Source organism: Antechinus flavipes, chromosome 6 (assembly GCF_016432865.1).
Source record: "Antechinus flavipes isolate AdamAnt ecotype Samford, QLD, Australia chromosome 6, AdamAnt_v2, whole genome shotgun sequence".
Lineage (NCBI taxonomy): Eukaryota > Metazoa > Chordata > Mammalia > Dasyuromorphia > Dasyuridae > Antechinus > Antechinus flavipes.
In genome coordinates this window covers 109,630,405-109,652,731 of record NC_067403.1, presented here as the reverse complement: position 1 = coordinate 109,652,731, position 22,327 = coordinate 109,630,405, and the positions used below count along the sequence as shown (strand labels likewise).

The 22,327-nt window shown below is 35.6% G+C and overlaps 1 protein-coding gene across 2 annotated transcripts in view; it reads left to right on the top strand.

Moving 5' to 3' along the window:
- The window catches only part of GPM6A (glycoprotein M6A), a 491,980-nt gene that overhangs the window by 422,866 nt on the left and 46,787 nt on the right, over positions 1-22,327 (top strand). For both annotated transcript variants that reach the window (XM_051965637.1, XM_051965636.1), the window contains exon 3: positions 8,918-9,074. In XM_051965637.1, the coding sequence (XP_051821597.1) occupies positions 8,918-9,074 (157 nt within the window). The remainder of the gene's footprint in view (positions 1-8,917; positions 9,075-22,327) is intronic.

Genomic DNA, 22,327 nt, shown 5'->3' with positions numbered 1-22,327 from the left:
ACACACACACACACACACACACACACACACATATATATATTTTTACAGTGGAATGAGATAGCAAGAATAAAAATACAAACTATTACACCAAATTAGGGGACTGTTCTCCTTCCTACTATTTTGGTTGCTGAAATATTTGCTCTCACTTACTTCACATTTAATTGGGCCATCTCTGGTAAATGAAAGGATTCACTTGCTTGCAAAAAACAGCACTTTGTTGCTGAGCCACTGTTGATGTCTTCTCAGTTCAGTGGACTTGACCTTTTGCAAACTCTGGTGGGGGCTGAGTTCATTATGTCCTTCTGATCTTTCAAAGCTCACCAGGTCATAGACTACTCTATTCTAACTTAAATACTCCCTACCTGACACAATAGGAAAGATGTAGACACAATAAGGAGAGATGCAGAAAGACTGCTAGGCGTTCATGACAGCATGTTGACTGGAGCTAGGAAAATAGGCAGATGCTAGCTCTCTCTCCCCCCATCAGAGGTTTAGAGCAATCTTTGTGTCCTCACTCAAATGAAAGACACCTCCTATCAGTTTGAACTTTTCTCCTTCACTGCCATGTTCTATTGTATATTACAGTTATCTGGATCCAGATCAAATCACTATTATTAAAAGAGGCCAAATCTTATATATGTGTGTCTTTCTCAATATCATTTCTCTCTCTTTCTCTCTCTCTCTCTCTCTCTCTCTCTCTCTCTCTCTCTCTCTCTCTCTCATGCTCTCATCCAAAAAAACCTTGTTGAATGAATCCTGAATTTCATTCTCTCATTTGACCAACTCATACAGTTTACTACTTTGACTGATGCTGATTTATAATGTATTATCAACATATCCAAAGGAATAAATGCTTTGTTTAGGATGGTGGAGGAGAGGGAACTCATAAGAGCATTTATTCAGGGAGAGGCCAAAATTACTTGGTTTATATTTCATAAGGATTTGACTTCATTTATTTATTTATGTATTGCTAAGCAATAGGGGTTAAGTGGTTTGCCCAAGGTCACACAGCTAGTGTCAGGTGTTTGGAGCCAGATTTGTATTCAAGTCCTCCTTGAGCCTAGGGCTGATGCTCTATCCACTGTACCTCCTGGCTGTCCCTATGATTTATCTTTATACATTTACTTGCTGTTCTTAGGTGAATACTTTATTAGGGCTGTTTTGATATCTCCCCTACTCTTTCTCATTCCATGTTTATCCTTATATCTTCTCCCTTCCTTATGCTCAAAACTTGAGTAAAAATCATCTATTCTCTACTTTCTGAATATGCCCTTTGCTTTATATCCTTCCTGTCTTTACTAGTTGTTTTCTTCTTCCCTCTTTCTGTCTGTTGAATTCCTATTCATTCATAACCTGCCATCCACCCTCAAAGGTCAGTTAACCTTTTTGACCAGTTCCTCATCTGTTAAAAAAAAAAGAAAGAAAGAAAGAAAAAAGGAAGAAAAGCAATATGCTCTTTAAGATTGCTTCCAGTTCAAAATCTATGCTCCTGTTTCACCTTCTCCATAAAGCTTTCCTTTATTCCTCCCTTTACTCCTTCAGTTATATGGCCTTTCCATCCTTAGCCATGCCTTACTATGTTGATTTTGACTTGTATTTTTCTGTGTTCATAGATTAAAAACTTCATGAAAGCTGGAATTGCATTTCATTTAAACTTTATTATGTCCTCCACTGCCTAGCAAAGTGGTTTGAGCATAGATACATGTTTGCTGACTTGGAATGCATACAGAAAAAAGTCAATGTCACAGAAAGCCCAAGCATTGTCATAGTTGATTAACTGATGATCCCCGTCAGCTTGGTTCCTGGTGAATGAGAAATGTAAACTTAAAATTTTTATCTATTTTCTTTCTCTTCTCACACCTCCAACCAAAAATATGTGTGATGTGGGCAGAATAGCTATAATCTATGTGAAAAGGAAATTCTAGGTCATGTACCAAGTTTTCCTTCCAAGTGAAATTCACATGGCTGTTGCCATCACAATCTTCTTTGCTCTGCCAAGAACACAGCATGTTGAGTTTCAAGGTACTGGTGGCCTCTGCCAAAAATAAAAATAAAATATATTATTAGAGTTAGTTTTGTATCATCTCTTTGGATATGTACAAACATACTTCTGATTTATGAAACCATTCAATACAGAATAATCAAATATGAGAAATAGAAAATAGCTTTGTAAGTGGAAATGGAACATTTTGCAAATTAGATTGTAATTGTAAGAGAAATTTGCGACCAATTTTAATAAGGAGAAAAAGTCATTTAAAAATAGCTCAAATAGGTTTAACTGTACTTGGACCAATTTTTTTAGATATTTTAAAACTTGGAACTGAAGGACCACAGGCTTTGTAAACTCTATCAATTATTAAGACATTCATAGAAAACAAATTACTTTTAACATTGTTCACACTAAAAAAATGTACTCCATTTGCTACAGTGTCATCCCTTGCATGTGTATATAGCTATAAATGAATGAATAAAACATTTACTAAGCACTTGCTATATGCAAAACACTGTCCTAAGTGCTAATGATGCAAACAGAAAAAATAAAGAGATTCTCTGCTTTCAAAGAGCTTATATGCCACAGGAGGAAATACCACATGAAAGGTTGCAGATGCAAATTAGATGGAAAGGTGACATAGTTCTTAAGGTATAGAGGCAAAACAGATGGGAATTCTTCTTTAATGTTATTTCCCTTGGTAAAATCATACTAGTTTCTGATGATGAAGGACTTGTCAGTACCAGGAATTTTGGTGACAGGAACTTTGTTTTGGGGAGTCTTGAGTAGAGTAACCTGCAAGAGCAGTTGCCAGGATGCATCTCCACAGGGTTTGGAAGCATTGCTCTTCCTAAGATTCTTGGGTTAATTCCTAGGTCATCTCTGTGAGAGATGAAGGGGAGGTGGTGTTCAAGCTGGTGATGGTGGTGGTTTGACCTGTCTGGAACATATTGCTACCTGTCTTTCCTTTGGGGCACTCGGATGCTTCAGTTAGGCAGGCTTAGCTTCCCTTGGGGTAACAGTTGGTGGGAATGGCTGATCTTTTCTCCACAACAGCTGCTTCTTAGCAAGGGTTAGGCAAAAGCAGAATTGGTGTTCTGGGGAGGATGTTGCTGTTGCTTTGCTGTTGCTCACAGGGTTCTTATGTTTATCCTATTGGTGCCAATTGCTCAGCCCTTGTTGTTCAGCCCTTGTTGTTCATGTTGATGAGAAAAGTAGGCATCTCCACAATGATTTCTCCCCTTGATGATGTCTGTGGATGCTGACCTAAAGAAAAGTCTGTTGATTTGGGAGACAATGTCATTCTCCAGGCTCTTGGAGTCATGGTTCAGGACTATCATATAGGTTATATTTACCAAAGGGTTGTTATTGGTTCACTAACTTACCTGTCTTTAGATTTGTTAGCTTTAGTTGCTGTAGCCATAGAGTTCACATTTTTTTCCCATTCAGCTGCCTCACAAATTTATTTTTGCACATTAGGAAACTGAGCTGTGGAATATGAATTAAGGTTTTCAGATCCATTACAACAAATAGAAAGATAAATCTGATAAGAATGATCTAAGATATCATAGGAATACATACCTAGAACTGGAAGAAACCTCTAAAAAACATCTTATCTCATCTCCTTATTTTACAGATGAGAAAAGGCTAAGTAATTTGCCCAAAGTCACAGAGGCAGTTTATGTCAGAAGCAGAATTTGAACACGTATACTTTGACTTCTGAGATAAATAGATATACAGATATAAATATATTTTTTCTCATTGTACCATCTTCATATTGGAAAGATAAAAATATATCTTATAACGTCTAAGATTATTTTATTTTATATACATGACATTAAGTTACCTGTTCTTGTTTCTCTAAGGCTTAAAACGGTCTGTTAATACTTCCCAATTACTACTATCAACTCTGGTGACTTTAACCCTAAAGAGTTCTCCAGTTTAAGTGAAGGGTCTGTTTTTCAGGGATAGGATGTACACTTGGATCAAAATATGTGCTTTTTGGGGGGAGGGACCAATTAAGATTACTCATAGGAGGAAGGGGATGGAACGTAGCTCACATTTGATTTACAAAGTTATTGGTTCACAAAAGCTTTATGAAGTAGGTAGTCTAAGTATTCCTATTTTTTATAAAACTTGTTAAAGTTTATATATTAAGTGGAAGAATTAGAACTTGTTTTTGAATTCATAACCATCTTCAGCTGAGTTTAAAATATCTTGTCTATGAAACTGGAAGCTGAGTTTACATCCATCAATTGGAGAATGACTAATTAAGTTATGGTATATGAATGTTATGGACTATTACTGTTCTATAAAAAATAATTAACAGGATGAGATTCAGAGAGGCCTGAAGAGACTTATATGAATTGATGCTAAGTGAAGTGAGTAGAACCAGGAGATTATTGTACACAGCAACATCAAGATTATATAATATCAATTCTGATGGACATGACTCTTTTTAACTGCAAGGTGATTCAGACTAGTTCCAATGGTCTTGTGATGAAGAGAGCTATTTGCACCCAGAGAGAAGACTATAGGAACTGAGTAGGGATCACAACATACTATTTTCACTTTTTTATTGCTTTTGCTTGCATTTTTTTTCTTTCTCATTTTTCATTTTGATTTGATTTTTCTTGTGCAGCAGGAAAATTGTGGAAATATGTACAGAAGAATTTCACATGCTTAACACACTTGCCATCTAGGGAAGCGTGGTGGGGAGAAAGGAGTGAAAATTTTTTGAAACACAATATTTTGCAAGAATAAATGTTGATCTAACCAAGTGGAAAACTATTAAGTGCTCTTGGATAGATAGAGTGAATATAATAAAGATGACAATTTATTTATTTAGTGCTATACCAATCAGACTCCCAAAAAACTATTTTAATGACCTAGAAAAAATAAAAACAAAATTCATCTGGAAGAACAAAAGGTCAAGACTTTCAAGAGAACTAATAAAAAAAATCAAATGAATATGGCCTAGCTGTACCAGATCTAAAACTATATTATGAAGCAGCAGTCACCAAAACCATTTGGTATTGGCTAAGAAATAACCTAATTGATCAGTGGAAAAGGTTAGGTTCATAGGACAAAATATTCAATAACTTTAATAATCTAGCGTTTGACTCAAAGACTGCAGTTTTGGGGATAAGAATTCACTGTTCGACAAAAACTGCTGGGAAAATTGGAAATTAGTATGGCAGAAACTTGGTATTGACCCATACATAACACCATACACCAAGATAAGGTCAAAATGAGTTCTAGGCATAAAGAATTAGATTATAAATAAATTAAAAGAACATAGGATAGTTTACCTCTCAGACCTGTGGAGGAGGAAGGAATTTGTGACCAAAGAAGAACTAGAGATCATTATTGATCACAAAATAGAAAATTTTGATTATATCTAAAAAGCTTTTGTACAAACAAAACTAATACAGACAAGATTAGAAGGGAAGCAATAAACCGGGAAAACATTTTTACAGTCAAAAGTTCTGATAAAGGCCTCATTTCCAAAATATATAGAGAAGTGACTCTAATTTATAAGAAATCAAGCCAATCCCCAGTTGATGAATGGTCAAAGGATATGAACAGACAATTTTCAGATGAAGAAATAGAAACTATTTCTAGCCATATGAAAAGATGCTCCAAGTCATTATTAATCAGAAGAATGCAAATTAAGACAACTCTGAGATACCGCTACCCACCTCTCAGATTGGTTAGGATGACAGGAAAAGATAATGCTGAACGTTGGAAGGGATGTGGGAAAACTGGGACACGGATGCCTTGTTGTTGGGATTGTGAACGAATCCAACCATTCTGGAGAGCAATTTGGAACTATGCTCAAAAAGTTATCAAACTTTACATACCCTTTGATGCAGCTGTGATACTACTGGGCTTATATCCCAAAAAGATCTTAAAGAAGGGAAAGGGATCCACATGTGCAAGAATGTTTGTGGCCACGCTGTTTGTAGTGGCTACAAATTGGAAAATGAATGGATGCCCATCAATTGGAGAATGGCTGAATAAGTTATGGTATATGAATGTTATGGAATATTATTGTTATATAAGAAATGACCAGCAGGATGATTTCAGAAAGGCCTGGAGAGATTTACATGAACTGATGCTGAGTGAAATGGGAAGGACCAGGAGATAATTATATACGTCAATAACAATACTATATGATGATCAATTCTGATGGACTTGGCTCTCTTCAACAATGAGTTGAACCAAATCAGTTCCATTTATTCAATAATGAAGAGAACTAATTACACCCAGGGAAAAAACTATGGGAAATGAATATGAATCACAACATAGCATTTCCACTCCCTCTGTTTTTGTCCACTTGCATTTTTGATTTCCTTCTCAGGTTATTTTAACCTTACTTCTAAGTCCAATTTTTCTTATGCAGCAAAATAACTGTATGCATATGTATACATATAGTGTATTTAACATATACTTTAACATATTTAACATGTATTGGTCTACCTGCCATTTAGGGAAAGGGGTGGGGGGAAGGATGGGAAAAGTTGGGAACAGAAGGTTTTGCAAGGGTCAATGCTGAAAAATACCCATGCGTATATCTATTTAAAAAAAAAAAAAGCAATCATAAAAAAAATGAATGTTGAAAATTACCTTTGCATATATTTTGAAAATAAAAAACTTTAAAAAAAATAATTTAAAAAATCTTGCCTAATTACTTTAATGCTATCTGCTTAGTTATGTATTATGAAATTAAATATAGGACATTACAAATATTTACTATTGTAGAGGTTACTTATTTATTAGATCTGTGATAAAATGATATACTGTGCTAGTCTTCTCCAGAACATTTTTCATTCTGCTAGTATTTTTTTAAATTTATGAATATTTTGAAAATAAAAGTGCAAAGTAACAGCAATCAATATGTAAAAATATTTAACATAACTAAAAGGAGGCGTAATCAACATTGAACACGGGCTAATTGAGTGTGATTTAGCTCTGGGTCAAATCACTTAGTTCTTAATAGTGAATATACTAACAGCTTTAAAATATATAAAATGAAATGGAAACAAAGACCTAATGGAGAAGTGTCACATTTTTAAAAATAAGCTTTGTTAGGTGCATAAAAACTCTAATTCATGCATTTACTATTTTTCTTCTTTTCTGTAGACAGACAATAACTGCTTTATGATTATGTCAATATAATTCTATGGGTGTTAGTATGTGAGACTCAATCTTGGATCAGTTTCTTATTTAAGAATGAGACCTAGCCAGGATTGTCAACGTTATTGAATCTATTCTTTGTTTAGCTGTCTTAACCCTTTTTGGCTTCTATGATTCTTGACTCATTGCAATTTATAGTTTTGGCTTCTATTTCCTGTGTGACTGAATCCTGCGAGATCACCTTAGGAGGAATGTTTCTTTGGGCTCCCCTAGCTAAGCATTTTTGACACCTCACCCTGATTTGTTAATAGTAGAATCACTTCTTCAACCTGATTCTTCCTTGATGAGATTTTAGACACCAACTGTAATTCATCCACCCATTTTAACATAATTAGTCTTAGACTATTTGATTATCAAATGAAATAAAGATTGATCAATAATTCAAGAAAGCAGTGTTGCTCATATGATGTTGTATGTTGCATTTTTCAAGTTCCATTATATGTATGTGTACTATACATAATGTATATATTCAGATGTGTATATTTTTGTATGTGTATTCATATGAATTTGCAAATATATATTTGTGTGTGGTGTATATATATACACATGTGTAGGTATATATATGTGTGTGTATAGACTAGAGACAGAAAGAAAGAGAATGAATTGTAACTTTGTAGACCGAATCACTGGTGTCTGATAGATGGATCTAAATTGTTATGTTATAGCACAGTTTAACTTAGAAGTTGTGTAGGAATCCATATAAAGAAATGGAGCTTGGGGGGAAAAAAATCCCTTCCATTTTAAAGGACTGAATAGCTATTATTATTTTTTTAATCAAGTAAACTAGATGGTGGAGATGGCATTGTACAGTGGAAAAAGTAGTAGGCCAGACATCAGAGTGTCTGGATTTGAACATGCCTTGTAATGTTCCCTTCATGATCCTAGACAAGTCACAGCATCTTTGGGCATTAGTTTATTTATTTGTAAAGTGAATTGGTTGAATATGGTGATCTCTAAGGTCTCTTCTAGGTCTGGATCTTTGTCTATAATCTATTACCCCATTTAATATACACATCTAGGAATTTTACATACTTATATTTTGTAGATGTATGTTAATATAAAGATAAAGACAAGTGACTAATCTAGTTGGCTTGTGTTAAAGTAGGAAAAAATAGGATATTCATAAATTTACTTATATGTTACATATACATGAATTCAATTTACATTTATTATCAAAAGTATTTTTATGAACATTTAGTACTATTCCAGTAGATCTATAGTGAGTGTGCAAAATACACACACAGACACATGTATATTTATGTCTATACAAAATCATTACAGAAAACATTACCCATGCAATTCATTCAAAATTCAGACTCATATTATTCTAAACCACAACAATTTACATATAAAATAGTATTTCTGTTAAAGAAATGTTTTTCTGCAGTATACATGGGTGTTATGGAATATAATGATTCATTATTCTAATCTGGCTAAATTAGCTAATTTGGCTAAAATGTAAAAATGGCTCTCTTCTTGGGTGTTTCAAGTCCCTATTCTCATATATGGCTTATATTTCTTATTTAAAAAAAAAAAGAAGTTTCACATCAAGCTGGATGTAGTAATATTAGTTGAAATGCTCTAGATCTGTTTCCATCTTCTATTTCAGAACATAAGCATCTCATTGGTTTTCATTACAATGGATTCTCAGAAAATTAGAATTTTGGATTTTTAGCTCTTTAGTTGAAGAGTTATTAAGATAAATATTTCTGATTTTTTCCTTTATAGGATTGATATTTTCAAATATGTGATCTACGGTGTAGCAGCTGCCTTCTTTGTGTATGGAATTTTGCTGATGGTGGAAGGATTTTTTACAACTGGGGCCATCAAAGATCTCTATGGAGATTTCAAAATCACCACTTGTGGCAGATGTGTGAGCGCTTGGGTATGTAATTGTATAAACTTTTAAATAATTCCCTTTTAAAATGCACAAATGTTTGAATGTGTTTACCAAAGTATTAAAAGATTTATTTTTGTCCTTCCTTTCCAATGTGAGAGGGGTGAAGAAGGGATGAATTGCTGTGATAATCCAGCCATCATTGGAGATAGGATCATGGTTAGAGAGAATCAGTTGGAGATGTCTTCCCATAACTATCAATGACCCAAATACTATTACCTGTAACTGCCTTAAACTAACTATTCAGTTTCCTCCCCACCCCACCAGAGGAGTGTTATACAGTGAGTATTACTAGAGCAGGATTATGAAGCCCACCTATTTTTGTTTACTTAATACTTTATAAAAGCCTGTTGGGTAATAAGTGAATAATAAGCTCCCTTTTCTTTTCAAGTAATGGAATTGAAGGTTGTGAGCAAAAAACTAAAACAAATAAACAAACAAAAATCAACTGCCTCCTATCATTATGCATTTTAGTCTTACTTATATAGGTTCTATCCCTCAAGAACCTATTACATTGTAAACAAACTGCTCTTCTTAGTAGACCTTTTCTCTCACATAACCTTTCCATCTCCTTGAAATCATGGAAATCTGACTTTGATACGCAGACCCTCTCTGGCACCACAGGCTCTTTCAGACTTACTCACTCACTGACCTCTACTAGAACAATAGACGTCTATTCCTTTTTTTTTTTTTTTCTACTGTCCCTCCCATTTATGAATTCCTTCAAAATTTCTCCTTTTAAGTGGTTCATATCATCCAAATTTATCTTCTTTTAGAAATTTTTCTTGTAATTATATACTGCAGTTTATATATATAGGTTAATCTTCCTCTTCTCCATGGCTACAATACCATTCTTCTCTATGTTTCAAACCCTTATATAATTTTAGTATATAAGTTGATAATTGTTCTAAACACAACACTCTCCAAATTTATCAACCTCCCCATTTCCTTCAATCCACCTCAGTCACACAAGGATGATGAGACCTGTGTTTTCATCATCATCTACAACTGTTCTACCTCTAAAACTATAACTTTGGATTTCTACATTTTGATTTTAATCTCCTGTCTTTACCTCTTGCCCTGAGCCTCACCCTTCCTAACCTAGTCATGGTCTTCACAGTAGCTTCCAAGTCATTTATCCTTCTCTAAATCACTCTCTTCCCTTCAAAATCTTGATTCTTTGGTTAGTCAGACAATTTTATATTGTTGTGTATTTTTGGCCTTTTGATTGTACTGATAGGACTGTCAATGTATTTGCTTCTTCCAAACACTGTTAGTCCTCTTACTGTGCTGACTGGATCTCCTACAAATTTATTTTATTTTATCTCATCTTGTTATTTCTTATTTTCTTACCTATTTGATCTTTTTATGATCCTTTGCCATCTGCCCCTTTCACTTCCTTGGGTATACCCTAGGTCTTTATCTTAAACTCTTTTTTTAAGGCTGGGCACTCTTTTTTTAAGGCTCTATTCTCTTTGTCTCTATCTCTGTCTCTCTTTCTCTGCATTTTTCCCTTACTCCCTTTCTTAGATTGCAACCGCTTTTCTGAAAGACTGAAACCAAGCTTTTCAAAGTCATTATGTTCAAGATAAAACCCATTATCTTTCTCTAGACTCTGATATCCACTGGTTTTCTTAACTTCCCTTTTTCTGTTGAAGGCAATACCATACTTCCTGCAACTAAATTCACAATTTCAGAATCATCCCTAATTCCTCCTTCCTCTTTACTTCCTTCTATCAAATTAGTTGCCTAATCCTGTTGACTATACTTTCACATTTCTTGCATCTATCCCCTTCTTTTCATGCTCATTGTTATTCTCCTAGTTCAAGCCACCACCCTTTCTTGCCCAGATTATTGTAATTGTTGTTCTTCTCCAAATAATGGTACACTGCTGCCAAATTTACATTTCAAAAGTGCAAATCTGGGGAACATTTATTGCTCAAGAAGCTTTTGTGGCTCTCTATTGCCTGCAGGACAAATACAAATTCTAATTTGTCATTTAAAGCCTCTTACAATTTGGTTCCACACTATTATTCTAGACTCATTCTCATTATTCAATCCTCTAGAACACAGACACATTCACTTTTCTCTCTCTCTCTCTCTCTCTCTCTCTCTCTCTCTCTCTCTCTCTCTCTCTCTCTGTCTGTCTATCTCTTTCTCTCTCTTTCTGTCTCTCTCTCTCTCATCAAGATAAACTAGACTTTTCATTAGCTCTATACATGATATATTGTTCCATGCCTTTGATCAGACTTTCCCCCATGACTACAAATGCTTTCATTCCTCAACTCCATTTTATATAGAAACCTAAGTATTCTTCAAAACACAGGATTTCTCCTACAATCATCAGTGATAGCAGTTACTTGACTATGGCAGAAAGGGAAACATTGCATATACAGCTTATCACTGAAGAATTTGGGGTGCTTTCTAAACTTATGAGCTTTTCAACCTTATTATTTTTATTTTTTTAATGAGTGTTTATACATTGATCTTTACATTTCTTAAAGAGCTTAATAGTCTTTTTATTACTTCTTAATCTAACAGCCACATCCATCTCCTTTCCTTTGGCTCAACAACAACCAAAGAATTACATCCTATTTTCTTTCTTGGTATTAATAACCTCTAATTTACCAATTGCTTTCTTATTAATTTACTTTGAGTCTGTTTTCTTTAATTTTTTATTTAGCTGGCCTAGGCAAATACCTTCTCTCTGAGGCCTCTTAAGATTGTAATTCATTTACCCTGTTCTTATTCTTTCTCCTAAAACTTGTCACAGAAGTTTGAAGTGAATCTCAATCTGGAGATGGTTCCTTGAAATTTTCCTCATTTTCTCCGAAATTTATCTTACCTAAATTCAGTCTCTGGCTTTGTTCTTAAGTTCAATCTTTTATCCCTAAGGGGCAAATTATAAAGTGCCTTTAGAAACTCAGTATGAGGAATGAATTAAAGATTAGTATTAAAGTTATCTTCAATATTTCCTGCCAAGCAGTGTCATTATGTTTCAGGAGATATTTTATTTTGCAGAGATCTGTAATTCTAAACTAGTTACAAGAGATTGTCCCAATTGTTTTCATTTTCTTTCTTCATTCTAAAAAGTCACAGATACAGAATCCAACAATTTTATAGTATTCTCCCAGCATTAGTAGTAGTATCTACTACTTTTGTATATATGTAGCACAATGCCAATTGTGTGTTTGTATTCGATTCTATTTCTTAAGATTAAGATATTTCTTAATTTGATAGGACCACTAAAATTTAAAGCCTTTTTAGCTGCCTATTTGCTAAAATTACTAGTGGCAAACTGTTTCTGTAACATCTTCAATATTATTAGAAAAAAAATTCAGAATCAGGCACATTTCTAATCTTACTTAGCTAATGAAAAAAAAAAGTCATTAAATTCTATGACTAAAGGAATAAAAATCCTACTATTATTTTTCTTTCTTAAAAATCAAGAGAAAATTAAATAACTTTTTTTTTGTCCTCTCTAGGAGAAGGAACAATATTTCAACTGATGTAAGAGTTTGGGCAAATTGTGCTTGGCATAAAAAAGTAGGCCATCCATATTCTTACCCTAAGGATATTTTGCTAAAAGAGTAGGCAATTCATTTTCCAAAGTCTCTGAATATTTAAAAATATATTCAAGAAGTTTCCCTTTGTAGTATGTAAGGCAAATATATAAAAGGTCTAAATCTGGGTCAGTTTGAATAAAATGAATATAGTATTTCCATTCCCCAAAAGCTGGCGAAACTCTTGACATTCTACTTTTTCACGTACAGTAAAAGATTATAAAAATCTTTTCTCACTTACATTTTGGAACAAAGTGTGTTCTTGCAAACAATAAATTTTGAGCTCCCTAAGGATTATGGTAGAAGACAGGCTAAGACAGATCCATGAGTCATGAGACACTAGTTTATATTGCTATAAACATGGAATGTCCTACTTTGAGGCCTTATTATGGAGTCATCCTATTTTCTTGAAGGCCATGACAAGACTTACCAAGCTAGAAAGGCTTTGACTATGAAGCCAGAGGTAGATTATATGGCAGCTGTTCTAGGACCTTTGCTACAATTCTGGGAGCTCAAGCACTGTCAGTATCTGAACACCAATTATTTCCTGCTAACATTACTTCCCACTCGCATCTTAAATAGGAGTTCAAGTGGACACCTACAAAAGAAATGTAAACATTCTCAGGTATTTGGCAAGTCTTTTGTTTTCCTTCCATTATTCTATTCAGAAACCAAAAGTGCAGGACATTTTGATCTTCTTCATACAAAGGAAACCAGACAAGAAGATGTAAAGAGCTGGAGGAATTTAAAATTAAAAAATGCTTGCTTAAGCAATATAATTTGTCATTTGAAGGTTAACAACAAAGCAACATTTATACAAGTTAATATTAGGAAGAAAGGGAGATTTGAGGGCAATGTTACAATTTCAATATCTATAAACATTTTTTTTCTCTATTTTCTTCATTCATGTGAACCCTGATTCTTCAGTTCATTTTATCTCCTGTGACATTTGTCTCTCAATTCTCGGGAGAGAATCTCACTCATTTTATATGTAAGACATATACTCCCATTGCCGTCTTCTAAATTTTCACCCCTTATAGAGATCAGTTCTCTTCCTCTGTAGGTCCATTGAAGAAGTAGCAGATTGTGGGAAAGTGGTTCTAAATGTGGAGAATTCACAACAGATGTTATTACAGTCACAAGAGCTCTTTATTGGCTTGAGAAGGCTTACAAGCAAAATAAAAAATGATTTTGGCTATGAGGAAAGGGGTATTTTTAAAGGCCAGAGGATAAGGATGTTGAGACTGAGAAAGGACCCCAAAAGGTTGGGGGTCACAGACCGGTATTGTGAGGTGTCTCAAAAGAATTTTCAGGATTGAACCCATTTCTTAATCAAGGGGCAAAGTTTATTGTAATTGTAATGCCAATTGAAGTGGTTTGAATTCCAAAAGACTTCAGCAAAGAAAAAGAAGCAAAGAGACACATTTATCTAGTTTTTCATGTTATAGATATTCTAACTTTATGGCCCAGAGGTAGAACCAAGGAGTAGGCTCTGGAATTTGGCTATCATTGACTAACAGATCATCCATCTGACAATCAGCAATGAACTGAGGAGTGGTCTACCCACTATTTTCTCAGGAATTTGATTTGTGGGACTATTCTGAGTCCAGATTAGAATAATAGTATTCTTAGGTTGGGTGTGAGAGTTCTCAGGGTCAAATTCCAAACCAGAGGACTTAGAATCACTGACTTATTGTCAGAACAGAAGATCCCTAAGATGAGGGGACGTTAAAAATTATTGCCATCTCCTCTAGGGGCTATATTACCTCAAGGAGAAGTAAGGGTAGGATTTAGGGAGTTAGAGTGTGTCCTAATAGAAGACAAACTCCAGAACTAGGTAGCAAGATTACTCTCAGGAATTGGCCTTAGACAATGGAAACTGGATGGACTCAATTAAAGTTGCACAGCATTCTTGACCATGTACACCTGAATGAACTGGTTAAAGTTTATATCAGTCCTGCAAACTACTTTTTTCTTTGCCTATTCCACTGCTTTTTGGACCCTTGCTCTCTTCTGAGCAAACTCTTTTACATGCTGAAGAGGGTCAATGACTATTCGATTTATTCTCTTGCTTTAAAAATCTGGCTTATACAAACAAAAGATGATTATATCCCTGGTCATCCTTCTCACAGAGCATCATTCTCCTTTTGATACCACCAGAACAAAAAGGAGAGGTTGGTATTATCCCTCCCCACTGTCACTAACATTCCATTCCTTTGCTTCTATTCTTACTTAATCCTTCTCAATCTTGAAATGTTCATTATTTTTTATTATTCCTCATATGTTACATTCTCCCTGCTATTATCTATTGATTTCAAAGTCACTCTTGTAACTTTATGATTTTTATCCTTAAGTCTTATAATTTGTCTTTAAATACCATATCTTAGAAAAACTTCTTTTTCAAAGAGAATCAAATTCACTGCCCCCAATCCCTTTCTTGCTTTCTTTGTCTGAGTTCATTTTTCTTGTCTTCTCTCCATCTTTTGGTAATATTAACAGATTCTTCCTTCTGGATATTTTCTTTTCTCTTTACAAACAATTTACTTTTCCCTGAGTTTGCCCTCTACTTTTATCATTCTTCTGCTAGCCTGTTTTAAGGTCCAAAGTCCTCTTTCTAACTTTTTAAAATGCATATTCCCCTAGGAAGACCTTGTTCTTTTTTCCTGACTCCCATCACTTTAATACCTCTTCTCTATTCAAATAGATGGTGATGAAAAGACAAAGGAGCAAAAGCTCCTTTAGGGAAAACTTCTGTGGGAAAGATGGGCAAAGAAGTCATCAGAAGACAAGTTTTCCAGATGATAGAATGCCCTCTTTGTGATCCTGAAGTTTAACTACTCTTACTATTGAGGTGTAGAGTAGAGAATGGGGACATGCTGTTAATATTTTAATTGTTAATTTTTTCATTGATGTGCCATGAAATATTTTTGTTTTGGGATTATCTTCTGTGGCTGATTAGTAAAAGCAAATGAAAAGTAAAAGTTGAGGCTTGTGACATGTCTTGGTGAGGATTTTGATCCAAAAGTGAGAAGAATCTGTTTTAATTTTATGAAATGTCATGGTTGCTACAAATGTATTCAATACTCAGATATTCAAATGTATTCATATTTTCAAAAATGTTGATGTACCTTCCAATAATATGGATCACACCTGCCTATGCCATTGACTGCTCATCCTGAAATATACTTAGGTATGTCTTTTTATAAATTTTCTACTGGAGATCCACTTCATATGCTAATGGCTTTCTTTACTTATTCTTGACACATCAAAGATATAAGCAGAGAAGGGGACAAGTTACTTATTCCATTACTCTTGCCACACAACTGTCACGTATTCCTTTTTGATCATATCTGATATCATATCCTTTACTTTGGTTTGTTTTTATAGTTCTGTAGTGCCCAGTTACTTACAATCATACAAAAATACTGGTGGAATATTGTTTTTTAAAAGTAGGATCCTATTTTGGGAAAATATTTGCTTGTCAATAAAGAAACTTTAGTTTCCCATAGGGTATTCAGTCCCTTCCTTCTTTTAAATTTTAAATTCAAATTGTTGTTCATTTGAAAGATATATGTGTGTGTGTGTGTGTGTGTGAGAGAGAAAGATCTATAAGTTGTCCTCTGCATTTTATAGTGTAGAAAATAGTCATTATTCATCAGCTATTTTTTTCTTTTTGCCCACTTCTGGGCTCCATTATCCTCTCTGTAAATGAGATCAGGCATTTTGTAAAGAAAAATTTCAGGGAATCTTTCTAATTTGGTCTCTTCCCTGTTCCTTCCAGCTGGTTACCTATTTCCTCCAGCATAATATTACTCTTCTGGGCCACCTTCTTCTACAGTCTACTTCTGGGCTTTTAATTTTTCTTTAACCCTCCCCTTCCCCCTTAAACCTAAGGACTCAAAATAACTTGAGAATACTTTCCTAGAACAGTGCTAAGGGGTTAGCATTAAAATTAGATATTTAAAACTATGGTTGCTGAGATACAAAGTGTTTTCTTTCCTAGTTAGTCATGATTAGGGAATTCAGGGGATTGGTGGAAGAAGCAGGAGTGAACTGTCCTTAAATCTATTTTTCCCCTTCAAATGTATTACCTTAAAGTATCAGATACTTCTCAAAACGCAGCCAGGTGATAAAAGTTCAGATCTTTTATTATCCCAATATAGCCCGGTTAGCTTAGAGGCCTATCTCTCTGCTTGGTTCCAAGAGCTCTCTCCAAATGTCTTTAAATCCAAAGGTCTGGTCCTTCAGCCTCTGCTTCTGCTTTCTTCAGCCTCCCCAGCTCCAGTCTTCATGTCATTCCGGTGAAATCTCGACTTGTAGCGTCTTCCTCTCTCCCAAGAACACTTCTGCCACCAGCCAGCCAAGTGGAAAATATTCTGCCTTGCCTCAGAGAGAGGGCTTCTGGCGTAACTCTACTGAAATCTGACCGAGAGCTTCTGTCTGTTTCTTTTATCCAAGAGGGAGGAATTGTGGGATACGAGAGAGAGGGATTATGGGTTTTCTCCCATAGTGCTCTCTGGCCCAACGAGCTTCAAGGGAGGTGTGAACTCATTGAACTTAGTTCTACTTAATACCTTGTTTCAGGTTCTGCCCAAAACATCTTCTTGTAAGATTAGATCAACTCTAATTAGTTAGCAGTTAGTAAGGATTCCAACATCTCCCCCTTTCTTTTGTTTTAAAACATAGGGGGTTTCTGAAGGGGTACACATAAATCCATCAATATGGGCCAGAACTTTGTAACAGATATACATGGTATACATAAATCCATCAATATGGGAGGCATTATACATAATTTACAAAAGCACACAGCAATATAACACAGGCTAGTGGTAATGTAACAAATAACATGAGTCAACATGAAAATTTAACTACTGCAAAAGTCTCATCAACAATCTTTCATCTCAAGAAATCCAATGATTCTTGCAATTGCTTAAAATACATAAGCACATAGTAATATAACACAGGCTAGTAGTAATGTAACAACATAAATCGACCTGAAAATTTACAAATGTCCATAAGTCCTAGAAATAGTCCATAAGGAATCCATTGTCCATTAGTTCATGTGCCAGGAATCTAATAATTCCTGTAAGCTCTGAAGTACTGCAAAAAGTCTCATCAACAATTTTTCATCTCAGGGAACCAATGATTTCTGAAGATTTTAAGAATCCTTTTGACAGTCTCATTGTCAGCCATCTGATTCTTTCTTCATCTGTGGAAATATAAGCAGATCCTCTTCCCCAAGCACTTAACCTATCTAATTCTCTTCTATTTACCACTTTTGGGATTTCTCCTCATCATCTGGTAATTACATTGGAGCTGTTTGCATTGGATATTGTCTTGTTGTCTTAAAAGGCCTGTATTCTTCCCAACTGTAAACCTGATTGCTTTTCTGTTGGTTGATGACATCAGAGTTCTGAATTTCTAAAGTCTCTCTGGGTGTAACCTCAGCTGCTATCATGCCCCACCTGTCCTTTGATTGATACTTTAGAGCTGGGCCCTGCCTCTCATTCCTCTGGGTCAATATACATTTAGAGGCCCAATGAAAGCCTCGGTTACATTTTGGACATGGGGTTTTGGGTTTTCTCTCATCCTGTCTTCTCACTCTATCTCCATATCTACAATGAGCTCTCAAATGTCCAATTTTTCCGCAGTGAAAACATCGACGAGTTTCTCTAGAATTCCTCTGCCAAGAAGGACCTTGTCTTTCCATGTTCATCATAGTCTGGGCATAATAAGCATTTGTGCCCACTGTGGCACAGCGTCTAATGATTTCTTTTAAAGGAGCATTTTTGTCTAGCCCCCATATAATTCTCTTGCAAATCTCATTGGCATTTTCCTTAGCCAAATGTCTAGTCATTATTTCTGTTGCTGCATTATTTCCAATGGTTTTTATTACAGCTGTTTGTAAACGTCCCACAAAATCTGCAAAAGGTTCATTGGGACCTTGCTCTATTTTTGTGAAAGCATTATTTCCATCTTTCTGTCCAGGGAGAGAATTCCAAGCTTTTATTGCAGCCTTAGAAATTTGCTCATATACTGTTATGGGATAATAAATCTGTTCTGAACTCTCTGCATACTGACCTTCACCAGCTAGTTGGTCAAAAGTGATTTGTACAACAGCTCCTTTTTGCCTATTGCATTGGGCTTGAATCCTACATAATTCATGAAACTCCGAAAGCCACAATAAATTTTGTCCCGGTTCTAGACAAGTTTTCGTTATGGATTTCCAGTCATTCGGGGTTAGGATTTCATTAGACAAATTATCCAGTAACATCTTCACATAAGATGATGTAGCCCCATAAAGAGTGCAACCCTTTTTCAAATCTTTAATTTTTCCCAAATTAAACGGAGTGTATTTTCTCTCTTTTTGACCTGAGGAGTTGAGCTCTTCAATCACAGGATATGCATTTATAAAATCAGATATATCTTCTCCTTCATTTTTTGCCTTAATTAATGCTTTTTCTAATCTTGTCAAATTCTGCTTTACAGGAGAAGCTGACTGTGTTTCTGTCTCTCTCCCTCCCCCTTGTTCCACCCATGAAGGGTTCATTGTGGGGGGAGGGTCATGAGATGTGGAATCACCTAATTCCTCCTGCTGTGAAGTATCATACTCAGAATTGTAATTAACTCCATTCTCATCTGATTCGTCCTCCTTTTTACCTAGTAAAGTTGGCTTTTCTTCCTCCTGTACTTTCCTTTTCATCATTCTATCACTTAAATAACTTCTTATAGCCAATTGTATTACATTATATGTATTAATTATTGAGTTAGGCCCATTTTTATCATAGAATTGACAAAGATCCTCTCCAACTAATTTCCATTCATTTAGATCTAATTCCTTATCAAGAGAGAAACAAGGACATATATCCTTTACAGTTTGTAAAAGTTCAGTGATTTGCTGTAAACTTATAATTAAACCTTGGCTTTCCATAATTTTGACAATGCTCTCTAAACATTTTCCTTGAACAGAAACAGACTGTTTTCTAAATATCTGTCCCATCTTAGCTGAAATTCTACTTTAACTCTTCTAACAAAATTTCTTTGTTGCACTCACCCTAATTTCTGGGTTGAAGTTTTTTCCACTGGATCAGGATCAGAGGCTTTTCCACTTGAATCAGGATCGGAGCTTTTCCACTGAAATCCACTGAGGGGTCTGTTTGTCCCACGTTCAGGGCGCCAAAATGTTGTGAGCTTTTTCTTCTCAAAACGCAGCCAGGTGATAAAAGTTCAGATCTTTTATTATCCCAATATAGCCCGGTTAGCTTAGAGGCCTATCTCTCTGCTTGGTTCCAAGAGCTCCCTCCCAATGTCTTTAAATCCAAAGGTCTGGTCCTTCAGCCTCTGCTTCTGCTTTCTTCAGCCTCCCCAGCTCCAGTCTTCATGTCATTCCGGTGAAATCTCGACTTGTAGCGTCTTCCTCTCTCCCCAGAACACTTCTTCTGCCACCAGCCAGCCAAGTGGAAAATATTCTGCCTTGCCTCAGAGAGAGGGCTTCTGGCGTAACTCTACTGAAATCTGACCGAGAGCTTCTGTCTGTTTCTTTTATCCAAGAGGGAGGAATTGTGGGATACGAGAGAGAGGGATTATGGGTTTTCTCCCATAGTGCTCTCTGGCCCAACGAGCTTCAAGGGAGGTGTGAACTCATTGAACTTAGTTCTACTTAATACCTTGTTTCAGGTTCTGCCCAAAACATCTTCTTGTAAGATTAGATCAACTCTAATTAGTTAGCAGTTAGTAAGGATTCCAACAGGTATTCAGTCCCTTCCTTCTTTTAAATTTTAAATTCAAATTGTTGTTCATTTGAAAGATATGTGTGTGTGTGTATGTGTGTGTGTGTGTGTGTGTGTGTGTGTGTGTGTGTATGTGTGTGTGTGTGAGAGAAAGATCTATAAGTTGTCCTCTGCATTTTATAGTGTAGAAAATAGTCATTATTCATCAGCTATTTTTTTCTTTTTGCCCACTTCTGGGCTCCATTATCCTCTCTGTAAATGAGATCAGGCATTTTATAAAGAAAAATTTCAGGGAATCTTTCTAATTTGGTCTCTTCCCTGTTCCTTCCAGCTGGTTACCTATTTCCTCCAGCATAATATTAAATAATTGCAATCACTGTTACTCTTCTGGGCCACCTTCTTCTACAGTCTACTTCTGGGCTTTTAATTTTTCTTTAACCCTCCCCTTCCCCCTTAAACCTAAGGACTCAAAATAACTTGAGAATACTTTCCTAGAACAGTGCTAAGGGGTTAGCATTAAAATTAGATATTTAAAACTATGGTTGCTGAGATACAAAGTGTTTTCTTTCCTAGTTAGTCATGATTAGGGAATTCAGGGGATTGGTGGAAGAAGCAGGAGTGAACTGTCCTTAAATCTATTTTTCCCCTTCAAATGTATTACCTTAAAGTATCAGATACTTAGTGTTTTAAATTAAGATTATATTCCATACCGGAAACTCCTAATAGGAGGTAGCTGGTGGCCTGCTATTGAAAAGACCTGAATTCAATTTTGACTTCAAACATAGTTGTATGACCCAGGTATTTAACCTGTCTGCCTCAGTTATAAAATGGGAATAATAGTAATGATGTGAGTGATATAGACACCAGAGGATGGTAGCCAACAAAAGTTAAGATTCAGTCATGTGAAGCACCCACAATGGCCATTCTTTTTGGCATAAGGTAGATTTATTTAGATTAACAGACAAAATGAAGGATAGACACTGGGAATGGTAAATATGAAATAGAATTGGGAGAGCCTATGAAAGACAAATTCCTCAGTGGAGCTCACAATTATCCTAGTAGAAAGCGAACACTCCATGAGGTTGGGACATATCCTTAGCTGGAAAGCTAAATCCTGAAAAGGACTTAGAACCCTAAAAGAGTTATTAGCTGTAAGGAAAAGAAGTGGGATTGAGAAACATAAGTGGAATTAGGAGAGATACCATGTACCATGGGGGGTGGGGAGGGCAGAGGTAAGGAGAAATATACCCTGAGGCAGAATGCTGTGGTGTGGTGGAGTGACCCAAAGGAAGACAGCAGCCATGGGATGGCCCATAAATAGATTTTATAGGAAAAATTTAAGCTCAGGAACACAATTGTGTCAGAGGAAAGGATATGGCAAGCTGAGGCTGCTCCAGACTCTGTGAGGGTGGATTTCAGGGGTTTGATGTTAACATGGATTTCAGACTGGATCACCTCCCCCAAGGAGGTTTCTATCAGAGCCTTCTGCTTGCCTACCTTGGTGATCAATTCTTTAGTTTCTCTTGGTCCAACACACGGAGACCTCACCAGTAGCACTGCTCTCTCCGGGTTGTTGTGAGGACCAAATGAAATATTTTTAAAAAGTACTTAACTCAGTGCCTGACATACAGTAGGTCTTCAGGAAATGCTTATTCCCTGGTCTTCTCTAAATTCTCCCTTCCTCTAATCTTAAATTTTCATATCTGCAACTATTCTATTTTTCACAGTTACTATATCTTGACCATTTCTTGAAACATTCATGTCTATAGTGGGTCAGAACTGTAGTTAGTAATTTTGTTAGCGATGTGCCTGATGTAGCACCAGGTGATATGCTTTAGGAGAAGCACCAGATGTTGGAGTTGATCACGTGGAATGACCATTATGTATTTGGCAAAACGTAGCTTTATTTATCATAAGAGGTTATGGACAAAATTAGGGGATACAATAG